Source organism: Coregonus clupeaformis, chromosome 10 (genome assembly GCF_020615455.1).
Source record: "Coregonus clupeaformis isolate EN_2021a chromosome 10, ASM2061545v1, whole genome shotgun sequence".
Classification (NCBI taxonomy): Eukaryota; Metazoa; Chordata; class Actinopteri; order Salmoniformes; family Salmonidae; genus Coregonus; species Coregonus clupeaformis.
In genome coordinates this window covers 42,576,787-42,593,398 of record NC_059201.1, presented here as the reverse complement: position 1 = coordinate 42,593,398, position 16,612 = coordinate 42,576,787, and the positions used below count along the sequence as shown (strand labels likewise).

Here is a 16,612-nt window from a genome sequence, read left to right as displayed (position 1 = left end):
GCCTTCAGTACCTCGTGGAGTGGGAGGGGTACGGTCCGGAGGAACGGTGCAGGGTCCCGGTGAGGGATATCCTCGATTCCTTCCTGTTGCGGGATTTCCACCGTCGCCATCCGGCTCGCCCTGCTCCGCGTCCTCCTGGCCGTCCCGAGGCCGGGGTCGGCGCGCTGCTGGAGCTGCGCGTCAAGGGGGGGTACTGTCACCACTTCCGCCGAGGCTGCCTCCCCTCCTTGTTCGGGCAGGTTTCGGCGTTCGTAGTCACCAGGTTACTAGCCACTGCCGCTCCATATATCATCATTGCATTTGTCTTGTCTTGCCAATTACACACACCTGGTTCATATCCCCTCATTAGTCCATGTAGAAGTGTTCCCTCTGCCCCCTTGTCCTTGTGGGTGATTTTTTTATGTGAAGATGAGTGTAGCTCGGTTGAGCTACCCATACTTTGTATTGCCAGGGTTATTTCTCCCCGTGTGCCTGTGTTATGTTCCAGTGCGCCTGTATTACGCCCTGTGCTGTTGACGCTATCCAGCGTAACTGTTTCCTACGGAATAAACTCTGTATTCGGTGATTTACCCTCCTGCGCCTGACTCCTTCAAATCACACTCTCACAAATCAGGCCTCATTAGACCAAAGGACAGATTTCCACAGGTCTAATGTCCATTGCTCATGTTTCTTGGCCCAAGCAAGTCTCTTCTTATTATTGGTGTCCTTTTGTAGTGGTTTCTTTGCAGCAATTCGACCATGAAGGCCTGATTCACGCAGTCTCCCCTGACCAGTTGATGTTGAGATGTGTCTGTTACTTGAACTCTGTGAAGCATTTATTTGGGCTGCAATCTGAGGTGCAGTTAACTTAATGAACTTATCCTCTGCAGCAGAGGTAACTCTGGGTCTTCCTTTCCTGTGGCGGTCCTCATGAGAGCCAGTTTCATCATAGCGCTTGATGGTTTTTGCGACTGCACTTGAAGAAACTTTCAAAGTTCTTGAAATGTTCTGTATTGACTGACCTTCGTGTCTTAAAGTAATGATGGACTGTCGTTTCTCTATGCTTATTTAAGCTGTTCTTGCCATAATATGGACTTGGTCTTTTACCAAATAGGGCTATCTTCTGTATACCACCCCTACCTTGTCACAACACAACTGATTGGCTCAAACGCATTAAGAAGGAAAAAAATGCCACAAATGATGTGCTGCAATCCTCACTGTTCTCATGATCATTGCAACTCCACGAGGTGAGATCTTGCATGGAGCCCCAGGCCGAGGGAGATTGACAGTTATTTTGTGTTTCTTCCATTTGCGAATAGTCGCACCTACTGTTGTCACCTTCTCACCAAGCTGCTTGGCAATGGTCTTGTAGCCCATTCCAGCCTTGTGTAGGTCTACAATTGTGTCCCTGACATCCTTGGAGAGCTCTTTGGTCTTGGCCATGGTGGAGAGTTTGGAATCTGATTGATTGATTGCTTCTGTGGACAGGTGTCTTTTATACAGGTAACAAACTGAGATTAGGAGCACTCCCTTTAAGAGTGTGCTCCTAATCTCAGCTCGTTACCTGTATAAAAGACACCAGGGAGCCAGAAATATTTCTGATTGAGAGGGGGTCAAACACTTATTTCCCTCATTAAAATGCAAATCAATTTATAACATTTTTGACATGCATTTTTCTGGATTTTTTTGTTGTTATTCTGTCTCTCACTGTTCAAATAAACCTACCATTAAAATTCTAGACTGATCATTTCTTTGTCAGTGGGCAAACGTACAAAATCAGCAGGGGATCAAATACCTTTTTCCCTCACTGTATGTATGTAACCACGGTTCCTCTTGAAAATAATCTGTGGCACCCTTTCCAGGTCCTAATACGAGCAAGGATTGCACCAGGTCATCTAACTCAGGCATTTCAACAGTGGCGTGCACAGCACCAGGGAGCCTGGGAGACATGCACTTAACCAAATCCCCTACGTTAATCTTGAAATATACAGTGCATTCGGAAAGTATTCTGACGCCGTGACTTTTTCCACATTTTGTTCAGTTACAACCTTATTCTAAAATGTATTACATAATTTTTTCCCCTCATCAATCTACAAAAAATACCCCATTATGACAAAGCGAAAACAGGTTTTTAGAAATGGTTGCAAATGTATTACAAATAAAAAACATGAATCCCTTATTTACATAAGTTGTAAGGACAGACGCTGGGAGACGAGAAACAAGTACAGGGAGTGAACATTTACTAGATACAGACATGAAACAAAACATGGACAGCGTCTGGACAGGGGAAAGATAACAACATTAATGCTGACACAGGGATCAAACAGAGGAACAGACAGATATAGGGGAGTTAATTAACAAAGGGAAGGAGTCCAGGTGTGTCCAATGAGCGCTGATGCGCGTAACGATGGTGACAGGTGTGTGACAATGAATCAAAACATGGACAGCGTCTGGACAGGGGAAAGATAACAACATTAATGCTGACACAGGGATCAAACAGAGGAATAGACAGGTGATGGGCAGGGAGGGGGAGCGGGCGAAGGCGTGACAGTACCCCCCAGGGACGCCACCTGGCCGAGGCGCGGGAACCTGTCGAGCCTGACGGGCCGGCCGAGACATGGGAGCCTGATGAGCCGACTGATGCGTGGGAGCCTGACAAGCCGGCTGAGGCGTGGACGACTGACGAGCTGGCTGAAGCATGGAAGCCTGACGAGCCAGCTGAGGCGTGGAACCCTGACGAGCCAGCTGAGGCGTGGAAGCTTGCCTAGCCGGCAGAGGCATGGAAGCCTGACGAGCCAGCTGAGGCACCCCCGGTTCCTTCGGCCGCGGCACCCGGACCCGACGTCACCAACCCCCTAAAAAATAATAAAAATAAAAAAACGTCCTGATGCTTCCAATTTTGGTGTCAGCATTCTGTGAGGACAGACGTTGGGAGACAGGAAACAAGTACAGGGAGTGAACATTTAATGGAATAAACAGACAGGAACAAAACACAGACAGCGTCTGAACAGGGCAAACGAAACAACATCAATGCTGACACCAGGATCAAACCGATACAGGGGAGGTAATTAACAAAGGGAAGGAGTCCAGGTGTGTCCAATGAGCACTGATGTGCATAACGATGGTGACTGGTGTGCGTAATGATGGGCAGCCTGGCGCCCTCAAGCGCCAGGGAGGGGGAGCGGGAGCAGGCGTGACATAAATATTCAGACCCTTTGATATGAGACTCGAAATTGAGCTCAGGTGCATTCTCTTTCCATTGATCATCCTTGAGATGTTTCCAGAACTTGATTGGAATCCACCTGTGGTCAATTCAATTGATTGGACATGATTTGGAAAGGCACACACATGTATATATAAGGCCCCACAGTTGACAGTGGATGTCAGAGCAAAAACCAAGCAATGATGTCGAAGGAATTGTCCGTAGAGCTCCGAGACAGGATTGTGTCAAGGCACAGATCTGGGGAAGGGTACCAAAAAATATCTGCAGCATTGAAGGTCCCCAAAAACACAGTGGCCATCATTCTTAAATGGAAGAAGTTTGGAACCACCAAGACTCTTCATAGAGCTGGCCGCCCAGCCAAACTGAGCAATCGGAGGAGAAGGGCCTTGGTTATGGAGATGACCAAGAACCCAATGGTCACTCTGACAGAGCTCCAGAGTTCCTCTGTGGAGATGGGAGAACCTTCCAGAAGGACAACCATCTCTGCAGCACGCCACCAATCAGGCTTTTATGGTAGAGTGGCCAGACGGAAGCCACTCCTCAGTAAAAGGCACATGACAGCCCGCTTGGAGTTTGCCAAAAGACACCTAAAGGACTCTCAGACCATGAGAAACAAGATTCTCTGGTCTGATGAAACCAAGATTGAACTCTTTGGCGTGAATGCTAAGCGCCACATCTGGAGGAAACCTGGCACCATCCCTACGGTGAAGCATGGTGGTGCAGCATCTTGCTGTGGGGATGTTTTTCAGCGGCAGAGACTGGGTGACTAGTCAGGATCGAGGCAAAGTACGGAGAGATCCTTGATGAAAACCTGCTCCAGAGCGCTCAGGACCTCAGACTGGGCCGAAGGTTTACCTTACAACAGGACAACAACCCTAAGCACACAGCCAAGACAGCGCAGGAGTGGCTTCGGGACAAGTCTCTGAATGTCCTTGAGTGGCCCATCCAGAGCCCGGACTTGAACCCGATCTAACATCTCTGGAGAGACCTGAAAATGGCTGTGCAGCGACGCTCCCCAGCCAACCTGACAGAGCTTTAGAGGATCTGCAGAGAAGAATGGGAGAAACTCCTTAAATACAGGTATGCCAAGCTTGTAGCATCATACCCAAGAAGACTCGATGCTGTAATCACTGCCAAAGGTGCTTCAACAAAGTACTGAGTAAAGGGTCTGAATACTTATGTAAATGTGATATTTCATTTTTATAAATTTTGTACCTTTGCAAAAATTTCTAAAAACCTGTTTTTGCTTTGTCATTATGGGGTATTGTGTGTAGATTTATGATGGGGGAAAAAAACAATTTAATCAATTTTAGAATAAGGCTGTAACATAACTAAATGTGGAAAAAGTCAAGGGGTCTGAATACTTTCCAAATGCTCTGTAAATGTGACTTTATTCTCGAAATTAGATTTAGACTTTATTCTCGAAATATTGCCACTTTATTCTCAAAATATTGCCCCTTTATTCACAATATTTTATTTTGACCTTATTCTCAAAACATTGCCACTTTTTTAAAGTACTAGCATGCAAAAAAGTATAATCCAAGTGCCACCACCCCTTGCTGTTTTTTTTTCACTTGGCCCTAATACTCTTCTGTAGACACTTTACATGTTGCGTTAATATTTTTGTTCAGTATACAAAGCGATCTATAATGACGCGTAACTCGGTAATACTTTAGGCTAGAAACAAGCTGTACATTTCACAAGAAAGACAGGATTCTGATGCAGATGTGGATTTATTTGGTTCAATGACATTCAGAGGCTGAGCTACAACCTCCTAAAGTCGAGGAGACAAAACAATTCAGCCATCAATTGAGCTAATCACTTTTTGAAAAAGATGTTTAACTAAATTAATACTTGATGGTTAAAATAAATGAGGCTACAATATTATCATATATTTGTTAGTGGAATAACATTTGTAAAAAATATTATTTACTTTTTTTCCCCCATACTTATTCTCATGAAAGTGCCTACCCAGAAGTTGTAATTAATGAGTCATGTTACACTACGTAGAATTGCAGGAAATTATCTTCAAAACAACAAACAATTTCTACATATTTCTACAATAATTAAAGTAGGCCTAAATACAGGCTCCGGTCAGCATTCTTGCCTCCAACCTTGACCATGCAACAGCATTCTTGTCTCCAACCTTGACTTCACACACATCTTTAACTTATTTGGTCTTTCACAATAGCTAGTGTAAGTCAGTGGAATAATTCTCATTCCGCACAATGGGCTAAAATATAGAAGACTGGCGCCGAAGAAGATGGCAGCCGTTTTATAGCCCTCTAACCAATTGTACTATTATGTGTGTTTTTTCGCGTTATTTGTAATTTATTCTGTACATAATGTTTCTGCCACCGTCTCGTATGACCAAAAAGAGCTTCTGGATATCAGGACAGCGATTACTCACCTCGTATTGGACGAAGATTTTTTCTTCAACGAATCGGACGCGAAGGATATCCTACACACAACCGACAAGGCCCAAATCCCCGTCATTCGCATGAGAAAGAGACAGAGATATTGTGGACGTAGGTCGGGGTGCCTTGTAAGGATCCGACGGCGAGCGAGTAAACTGCCTCTTCCATCAATCCATTTAGCCAATGTTCAATCATTTAAAAATAAATTAGACGACCTAAGATTACTGTTATCCTACCAACGGGACATTAAAAACGGTAATGTCTTATGTTTCACAGAGTCGTGGCTGAACGACGACATGGATATCATACAGCTGCCGGGATATACGCTACATCGGCAGGATAGAACGGCTGACTCCGGAAAGACAAAGGGTGGCGGTCTGTGTATATTTGTAAACAACAGCTGGTGCATAAAATCTAATACTAAGGAAGTCTCTAGGTTTTGCTTGCCTGAGGTAGAGTATCTCATGATAAGCTGTAAACCACACTATTTACCAAGAGAGTTTTCATCTATATTTACCACCACAAACCGATGCAGGCACTAAGATTGCACTCAATGAGCTGCATAAGGCCAAAAGTAAACAGGAAAATGCTCATCCAGAGGCAGCGCTCCTAGTGGCCGGGGACTTTAATGCAGGGAACCTTAAATCCGTTCTACCTCATTTCTACCAGCATGTTAAATGTGCAACCAGAGGGAGAAAAAAAAACTCTAGACCACCTTTACTCCACACACAGAGACCCGTACAAAGCTCTCCCTCGCCCTCCATTTGTCAAATCTGACCATAACTCTATCCTCCTGATTCCTGCTTATAAGCAAAAACTAAAGCAGGAAGCACCAGTGACTCGGTTAATAAGGAAGTGGTCAGATGACGCAGATGCTAAGCTACAGGACTGTTTTGCTAGCACAGACTGGAATATGTTCCGGGATTCTTCCGATAGCATTGAGGAGTACACCACATCAGTCACTGGCTTCATCAATAAGTGCATCGATGACGTCATCCCCACTGTGACCGTACGTACATACCCCAACCAGAAGCCATGGATTACAGGCAACATACGCACTGAGCTAAAGGGTAGAGCTGCTGCCTTCAAGGAGCGGGACTCTAACCCGGACGCTTATAAGAAATCCCTCTATGCCCTCCGACGAACCATCAAACAGGCAAAGAGTCAATAGAGGACTAAGATTGAATCGTACTACACCGGCTCTGACGCTCGTCGGATGTGGCAGGGCTTGAAAACTATTACAGACTACAAAGGGAAGCACAGCCGCGAGCTGCCCAGTGACACAAGCCTACCAGATGAGCTAAATCACTTCTATGCTTGCTTTGCGGCAAGCAAAACTGAAGCATGCATGAGAGCATCAGCTGTTCCGGATGAGTATGTGATCAAGCTCTCTGTAGCCTACGTGAGTAAGACCTTTAAACAGGTCAACATTCACAAGGCCGCAGGGCCAGACGGATTACCAGGACGTGTACTCCGAGCATGTGCTGACCAACTGGCAAGTGTCTTCACTGACATTTTCAACATGTCCCTGACTGAGTCTGAAATACCAACATGTTTCAAGCAGACCACCATAGTCCCTGTGCCCAAGAACACTAAGATAACCTGCCTAAATGACTACCGACCCGTAGTACTCACGTCTGTAGCCATGAAGTGCTTTGAAAGGCTGGTCATGGCTCACATCAACACCATTATCCCAGAAACCCTAGACCCACTCCAATTTGCGTACTGCCCCAACAGATCCACAGATGATGCAATCTCTATTGCACTCCACACTGCCCTTTCCCACCTGGACAAGAGGAACACCTATGTGAGAATGCTATTAATTGACTACAGCTCAGCGTTCAACACCATAGTGCCCTCAAAGCTCATCACTAAGCTAAGGACCCTAGGACTAAACACCTCCCTCTGCAACTGGATCCTGGACTTCCTGACGGGCCGCCCCCAGGTGGTAAGGGTAGGTAACAGCACATCTGCCACACTGATCCTCAACACGGGGGCCCCTCATTGGTGCGTGCTTAGTCTCTCCTGTACTGCCTGTTCACCCATGACTGCATGGCCAGGCACGACTCCAACACCATCATTAAGTTTGCCGACAACACAACAGTGGTAGGCCTGATCACCGACAATGATGAGACAGCCTATAGGGAGGAGGTCAGAGACCTGGCCGTGTGGTGCCAGGATAACAACCTCTCCCTCAACGTGATCAAGACAAAGGAGATGATTGTGGACTACAGGAAAAAAAAGAGGACTGAGCACGCCCCCATTCTCATCGGCGGGGCTGTGGTGGAATAGGTTGAGAGCTTAAAGTTCCTTGGTGTCCACATCACCAACAAACTATCATAGTCCAAACACACCAAGACAGTCGTGAAGAGGGCACGACAAAGCCTATTCCCCCTCAGGAGACTGAAAAGATTTGGCTTGGGTCCTCAGATCCTCAAAGGGTTCTACAGCTGCACCATCGAGAGCATCATGACTGGTTCATCACCGCCTGGTATGGCAACTGCTCGGCCTCCGACCGCAAGGCACTACAGAGGGTAGTGCGTACGGCCCAGTACCTCACTGGGGCCAAGCTTCCTGCCATCCAGGACCTCTATACCAGGTGGTGCCAGAGGAAGGCCCTAAAAATTATCAAAGACTCCAGCCACCCTAGTCATAGACTGTTCTCTCTGCTACCGCACGGGAAGCGGTACCGGAGCACCAAGTCTAGGTCCAAAAGGTTTCTTAACAGCTTCTACCCCCAAGCCATAAGACTCCTGAACAGCTAATCATGGCTACCCGGACTATTTGCATTGCCACCCCACCCCACCCCACCCCAACCCAACCCCCTCTTTTACGCTGCTGCTACTCTGTTTATTGTTCATGCATAGTCACTTTAACTCTACCCACATGTACATATTACCTCAATTACCTCGACTAACCGGTGCCCCTGCAAATTGACTCTGTACCGGTACCCCCTGTATATAACCTCCCTACTGTTATTTTATTTTACTGCTGCTCTTTAATTATTTGCTTTTTTTTTTTACATCTTAAACTGCATTGTTGGTTAAGGGCTTGTAAGGAAGCATTTCACTGTAATGTCTACACCTGTTGTATTCGGCGCATGAGGCAAATAACATTTGATTTGATTTGATGTGCCTATAGTTGTGTCTTTGAAAATAAATGTAATGACGCAATGCATTTTTGTAGGCATTTTGTTGATTGTAAGTCACATTTTTTTTGAAAAGGATATATTGAAATGCACCTTGCCTCAAGTATCTTGTTTTGTCCTTTTAGTACTTCAAACCAAGTCATCAAGTTTTAAATGTTCATTCTAAGTTCAAAGCATCATGAATACACCTGACTTGTGATTTTATTTTCATTCTATTCCGGTCTTAGGCCTGGGTGGAATTAAACACTGAACATAGTATGTCTTTGCTTTGCTATGTTCAAACACTGAACATAGCATATCCCTTCTTAACTTTTAACAATTTGACCCCTGTTTATGATAGTGATAATAATGCTGATGATGACGCATCTGTCTCTCCCCAGCTCCGTGGCTTGAAACTTCCCACTGGCTTGACTCCACCCTTCCACCAGTGACACTTCCCCTTAGCAACCACACGGCAACGGCATTGACTAGCAACCAATCCTGTAGCGGTGATGATGAGGTCTTTAAGTACAGTGCCTACACCGTCACCTATCTACTTGTGTTCCCTATAGCATTGCTTAGCAACAGCGGAGCGCTGTTCGTGTTCCTGCGACTGACGCCCAAACGCTCTGCCTCCTCCATTCTCATGACCAACCTCGCCCTATCAGACGCATGCTTCTCCCTTACCCTGCCGTTTCGATTGGCCTACTACTTCAGAGGCGCTCACTGGGACCTCCCTGATTGGCTGTGCCGACTCTGTGTGTTCTGCTTCTACCTCAACCTCTACACCAGGTACGCATGTGCACACACACTGCAAAACAGCTGTACACTAAATAATACAAACACACAAACACACGTATGAACACACACACAGTTATTATAATGTGAGGTGACCCTGCTTGCCCAAAAAGGCACCTAACTAATAAACTATAGTATTATTCTCTTTCCCTATAGCGTTCTCTTCCTGACTGGACTGAGCGTGCTTCGTTGGCTGGCCGTGATGAAGCCTCTTCATCATCGAGCCTTGGCCACGCCCCACCGAGCCTCATTGGTCTGCTTGGGCATCTGGCTGTTTGTGGGTGGAACTTCGGTCCCCTTCCTGTTTTCGGGGACCAGGGTGAGAGCGGGACTAACACGCTGCTTCGAGCCCCATAACTCTGCCTCTTGGAAGAGGATCTTCATTCTCAACTACGTGGGCGTGGCATTTGGCTTCTTGATCCCATTCGTCATCATCCTTGGTTGCTACAGCAGCATCATCCGCCGACTGACAGCTACAGCCAGAAGCCAAAAGCTACAGACAGGGAGCCTGAAGCATAACCAGGGGAGACATCGTCGCCGGCGCCAGTCTCTGCGTCTAGTCGCCATGGTGATCTGCACATTCCTGCTGTGCTTCCTGCCCTATCACGTGGCTCGCTCACTGCACCTGCACGCAGTGGTGGGCGGGTGGGGCTGCGTCGTTACTGCGACACAGCAGCGGGTGTTGGTGGTGACGCTGTGTCTGGCGGCGACCAACAGTGTGTTGAACCCTCTGTTGTATTACTGTGCCGGGGAGTCCTTCAGAACGGCCATACGCAACGCCTTGTCACGACGACGGTCCCTCTCCTCCCCCACTCAGGGCAGCTTGCTGTACTCTCATAGGAAGAGGAGTATTCCCACAATACCTTCAACACCAACAATGCCAGAAACACCCCTCGCTCTACCCCTAACCCTTCCTGGGTCCATACCAGAAACACTCAGCCCTGTGAATGACAGTCCATAAAGGGTTCAAAACCTCTCCAGAATCAGAGACACTTTGCTGCATGTGTAAAATGGAGCCCTGAGGCCTGAACCAGAAACACACACACACTGAAGACTGAACCCTAACATCCTCCAGGACCATAAGACACTAAAGGTTACTACTGTACAAGCTCCACTCCGTTGATCTACGTGTGTGCGTGCACGTGGGTGGAGTGGGATCTTTGGAGTAGCAGAAACCTTTTGGTAACATGATATCCTCGCCGGTCCCAATTCCATTCACAAGGGGACGATAGCAAAGTTTTTTTATTTTTGTCTTTTCATTTTGTTAACAACAAGGAAGAGTCACCTTCCCTTGCTAGTAGTATCCAGCCAGTACCTAGCTGGCAGCCTGGTTAGCTGGCTTTAGCCTGGCTAAAAACATAGCAAGCTAGCCTTTTTAGCTTTCTCATCTTTATGTGAAATAATCAGAAAAAGTCACATGGCTAGCTATTTGGCTACAGCAGGTTCTAACATTTCACAATAACCTGTAATCACTAGTTATTACTTCTAAACAAAATACATTTTGGGGTGGATTCTTGGGTTTTCTTGTTATCTGCTCATTTGTGGTGAAAGCAAAATAAGGGTCTCTTGTCTTCCCTTGCTAGCTAGTTGGCTAAACACTGCAAGCTAGCTAACCTTTTAGCTTCCCATATCTCCATGTGAAATAACCAGATTTATGATTAAATAATATGCCCTGCCAAATATTCTTATACACTGAGTGTACAAAATACCTGCTCTTTCCATGACATAGACTGACCAGGTGAATCCAGGTGAAAGCTATTATCCCTTATTGATGTTACTTGTTAAATCCACTTCAATCAATGTAGATGAAGGGGAGGAGACAGGATAATGAAGTATTTTTAAGCCTTGAGACAATTGAGACATGGATTGTGTATGTGTGCCATTCTGGGGGTGAATGGGCAAGACAAAATATTTAAGTGCCTTTGAATGGGGTATGGTAGTAGGTGCCAGGCGCACCGGTTTGTGTCAAGAACTGCAACGCAGGGGCCTCCCGAGTGGCGCAGCGGTCTAAGGCACTGCATCGCAGAGGCGTCACTACAGACCCGGCTTCGATCCCAGGCTGTGTCACAATCAGCCGTGATCGGGAGTCCCATAGGACGGCGCACAATTGGCCCAGCGTCGTCCAGGTTCGGGGAGAGTTTGGCCGGGGGGGGCTTTACTTGGCTCATCGCGCTCTAGCGACTCCTTGTGGCAGGCCGGGCGCCTGTAGGCTGACTTCAGTCGTCAGTTGAACAGTGTTTCCACCAACACATTGGTGCGGCTGGCTTCCGGGTTAAGCGGGCGTTAAGAAGCGCGGTTTGGCGGGTCATGTTTCAGAGGACGAATGACTCGACCTTCGCCTCCCGAGCCCATTGGGGATTTGCAGCGATGAGACAAGATCAAAATTGTGGTGCAAATCGCCTCAAGATAAAACATAATATTCAATATCAATAAGTTAGACTAAATATTAGCACTTCATATACTTGTGGGTAATAACATTAAATCTGGATAATAACACAAAACAAATCGTAAGGCTAGAGAAATGTATTGACAAATATGATGAAAACAAGCAACACTCAAACATGACGGAGGGTGAACGAGGAGAATCAATCTCCAAAAGAAAACGTGACTCCTCGACGGATACAAATGATTTATGCTTTTCACCACTGGGACTGGTAAGTGTGGAAAGCGATCTGTTAAAGTCGATAAACGACAAACTGGGCATACTTAAATTAGTGAGTAAGAATATAAAGGAGTTGAAGGCGAGTCTTGGTATGACTGACGAAAAAGCAGCGATAATGGAGAAAGAAACAAAAAAGTTTAAAGGGACAGACATTAAGATAGAAACGGATGTTAATGAACTTAAAAAGGAGAACATCTTTCTGAGAGAAGCCTTACTAGACATACAGACTAGATCTATGAGAGAAAATCTAGTACTTATGGGTATCCAAGAAAGAGAAGGAGAAGTTCCCGAAAAGGTAGTGAAGGAATTCTTTCTTACAGCGCTTCAAATCCCACTCAATGCTGTCGATAAAATCCAACTCAAACATGTACACCGTTTCGGACAAAGAGGACAGAGATATGAGCGTCTAATTCAGGGGTGTCAAACGTCCGGCCCGCGGGCCGGATCAGGCCCGCAAACGGGTTTAATCCGGCCCGCGAGATGATTTTGTAAAGTATAAAAATGCGCTGCAATTTTTCAATAAAATAAACTGCTGTTCCAATTGCGTCCACTGGATGGCGCAATAGCAATTGTGTTAAGCAAGCAAACTGTTTGTACCGGGGCAGAGCAAGTACGTCAAGCACGTGCAGCCAGTCCGGATGAGCTACTTTGTTTTGCCCGCGATATTTATTACGGCTTCTACTTTTAACATTATGTGCTTTGGCACCCTCATTGCCCCAATATGTCTCTGTCAAAAAAGAGAAAAGTGGACGCAGAGTGCAGAGTGTTCCAAGAAAAATGGTCATCCTCCTATTTATTCACGGAATTCAATGGGAAAGCTGTATGTTTGGTGTGTTCACAGCATGTTGCAGTGCTGAAAGAATATAACCTTCGTCGCCACTATGTGAGTCTTCATGCCGACAAATATGACAACTTTCAAGGACAGCGGAGAAGAGAGAAGGTGAATGAACTGTTGGCGGGTCTGAAGAAACAGCAGTCTGTGTTTACTCACAGCCGAGACATCAGTGACGCTGCAGTGAAAGCTAGCTAACTCATTGCTAATGAAATCGCAGTGGCTTCAAAACCATTTAGTGAGGGTGAATTTGTAAAAACATGCATGATGAAGGCAGCGGAGTTTGTGTGCCCTGAAAAGCGTCAGGCTTTTGTAAATATCAGCCTGACAAGAAACATAGTTGCAGACAGGATTTCCGATCTTTCAGTGGATTTGGACAGCCAGTTGAAGCAAAAAGTAAAGTCATTTATTGCGTTTTCGGTTGCAATTGATGAAAGCACGGACATTACAGATGTTGCACAACTGGCCATTTTCATCCACGGAGTTGATGACACATTGACCGTCACCGAGGAGTTCGTGGAGTTGGTGCCGATGACAGATACAACGACAGCAGCTGATATTTTCACCGCACTCGTCGACGCGCTGGACAGGGTCGGAGTGGACTGGTCCCGCGCTGTCAGCCTGGCTACAGATGGTGCGCCCTCAATGATCGGGAAAAAGCAGGCGTTGTGACAAAGTTCAGAGAGAAAGTGCAATCTGCAAATGGAGGACGTGATTTTTTGACTTTTCACTATTTTGCACCAGGAGGCTTTGTGTTGCAAGTCATTAAAGATGGATAACGTCATGAAGGTGGTCATCCAAACTGTTAATTTCATCTGATCCAGAAGCCTGAATCACCGTCAGTTTGACAGCCTTCTCAGAGACCACATCTATGGCCTGCCATACCACACTGAGGTAAGATGGTTAAGCCGAGGTGCTGTGCTGAGGCGTTTCTTTGATTTACGAGAAGAAATTGAACAGTTCATGGAAGAAAAGGAGTGTTAGAATTTCATTCCGCAGAATGGATGCAGGACCTTGCATTTATGGTGGATGTTACAGAGCACCTGAATAACTTGAACAAACAGCTGCAAGGGCGCAACAAAGTTGTCACGCAGTATTATGACAGCATACGTTCTTTCAAGTTGAAGCTGTCATTGTGGGAGACGCAACTCGCCGGTGGTGATGCAGCTCACTTCCCCTGTCTGAAAAATGTGTGCGCGACCCAACATGTGGCAGACATGAAGCGGTTCAAAGATAAAATAACGGGACTGTTACGGGAGTTTGAGCAACGCTTTCAGATTTATGTTTATATGTTTTTATGTTGATGTGCTATTGTTTTTAATTGATTTTATTTTATTTGTATATTTAACCTATTCTTGACTCTGTGGTTCTTGCACTTGTTTGGGGAACAGGATTTCATTATTTTTATCTACATTTCTGCCTGAGAAATGACACCCTGATATAGTTCTGTGATCTGTGATATACTTCTGTGAATCACTGAGGCATTGTGTGTTTGTGTGTTCTTTGTCCTCAGAACTTTCAAATAACTTGAGGTGTTTTATGATTAATAGTGATGTTGTGCTTTTGGACACTGTCCTCAGGCTCCAGCTTTATGTTGTATGTTGATCGTATTAAAACAAAGAAAACAATCTGAAGTTGTTGTTTTTAAGTTATATATACCATGATTTTTCCGGTCCGGCCCACTTGGGAATAGATTTTCCTCCATGTGGCCCCTGAGCTAAAATGAGTTTGACACCCCTGAGTTAGAGTAAAAATGTGCTTAATAAGTCATATAATAAGTTGATTGGACTCAATTCTGTTCAAAGATAAAATAACGGGACTGTTACGGGAGTTTGAGCAACGCTTTCAGATTTTTGTTGAACTGGAGAAAGACTTCAACGTTTTTTGCTCGCCATTCACCGTGAATCCCTCTGATCTGCCCGTCAGCATCCAACTTGAAATAATAGACTTGCAGTGTGACTCGGATTTGAAGGGCAAATTTGCCGCAGCTGGCTTGGACACATTTTATCAGAATCTCTTGCCAGGTTACCCCAACTTGACAGCCCTCGCTGCAAAACTGTTGTGCATGTTTGGAACCACATATCTTTGTGAGCAAGTTCTCTGTAATGAGCATAAATAAAACAAAGCTGCGCTCAAGGCTCACGGACAAGCACTTGAATCACATCCTGAAGTTGGCTGCCACTCAGGATGTGACGCCTGATATTGATGTGCTGGTGAAAGCTAAAAGATGCCAGGTATCAGGAGTCAAATAAACTATGCAACCCCACTTAAAGTGCTGCATGAGACACCCTGATATAGTTCTGTGATCTGTGATATACTTCTGTGAACCACTGAGGCATTGTGTGTTTGTGTATTCTTTGTCCTCAGAACTTTCAAATAACTTGGTGTTTTATGATTAATAGTGATGTTTTGCTTTTGGACACACTGTCCTCAGGCTCCAGCTTTATATGTATATGTTTTTATGTTGATGTGCTATTGTTTTTAATTGATTTTATTTGTATATTTAACCTATTCTTGACTCTGTGGTTCTTGCACTTGTTTGGGGAACAGGATTTCATTATTTTTATCTACATTTCTGCCTGAGAAATGACACCCTGATATAGTTCTGTGATCTGTGAAACAGTTCTGTTAATCACTGAGGCATTGTGTGTTCTTTTTCTTTAGAATTTTCAAATAAACTTGAGGTGTTTTATGATTAATAGTGATGTTGTGCTTGTACTATTTTGGACACACTGAGTGGCACTAGAGATCCTGGTTCGAATCCAGGCTCTGTCGCAGCCGGCCGCGACCGGGAGACTCATGGGCAGCGCACAATTGGCCTAGCGTTGTCCAGGGTAGGGGAGGGAATGGCCGGCAGGGATGTAGCTCAGTTGATAGAGCATGGCGTTTGCAACGTCAGGGTTGTGGGTTCGATTCCCACGGGGGACCAGTATGAAAAAAAAAAATGGTATTCACTAACTGTAAGTCGCTCTGGAAAAGAGCAACTGCTAAATGACTAAAATGTAAATGTAAATGTTAAAACAAAGAAAACAATCTGAAGTTGTTGTTTTTAAGTTATATATACCATGATTTTACCGGTCCGGCCCACTTGGGAATAGATTTTCCTCCATGTGGCCCCTGAGCAAAATGAGTTTGACACCCCTGGTCTAATTGTTGCCAAATTTGCTTTCTTCAAGGATTAAAGTAATGGTTGCCTGGGTAAAAGACTCGCTGGCACGAAAATAGGCATGAATTATCAGTTCTGTACCCAATCTTCAAAGAGAATAGATTAAAAGGGAAGTGTGTAGCTCTCGTAGTCGATAAACTGTGTATTGATAAACAAATGTTCCGAGACACAAAGAATACTCCATGGCTATTCTAAAAATTACAAAGTTCTCAAAGAGGAGTCGAATAATGGAACACCCAATCCTAGGCATGGTAGGGATTGTAATAATAAACAAATATATAGATAGAAAAGCAATAAATAAAACAATTGTTAAATAAATATAGTACAACTACACCGTACCTTTCAAGATAGGGAATGATGTAAAATAATTTGTATTCAATTTTCCATTTATAGTATTTTATAAATGGA

General features: G+C 45.1%; 1 protein-coding gene across 1 annotated transcript; it reads left to right on the top strand.

Moving 5' to 3' along the window:
* Nucleotides 1-3,100: 3,100 nt before the first annotated feature.
* On the top strand, nucleotides 3,101-10,505 carry LOC121575976 (cysteinyl leukotriene receptor 2-like). Its single transcript, XM_041889277.1, has 3 exons — nucleotides 3,101-3,110; nucleotides 9,319-9,538; nucleotides 9,701-10,505. The coding sequence occupies exons 1-3, from the start codon at nucleotides 3,101-3,103 to the stop codon at nucleotides 10,503-10,505; spliced, it is 1,035 nt and encodes a 344-aa protein (XP_041745211.1).
* The last annotated feature ends 6,107 nt before the right edge of the window (nucleotides 10,506-16,612 follow it).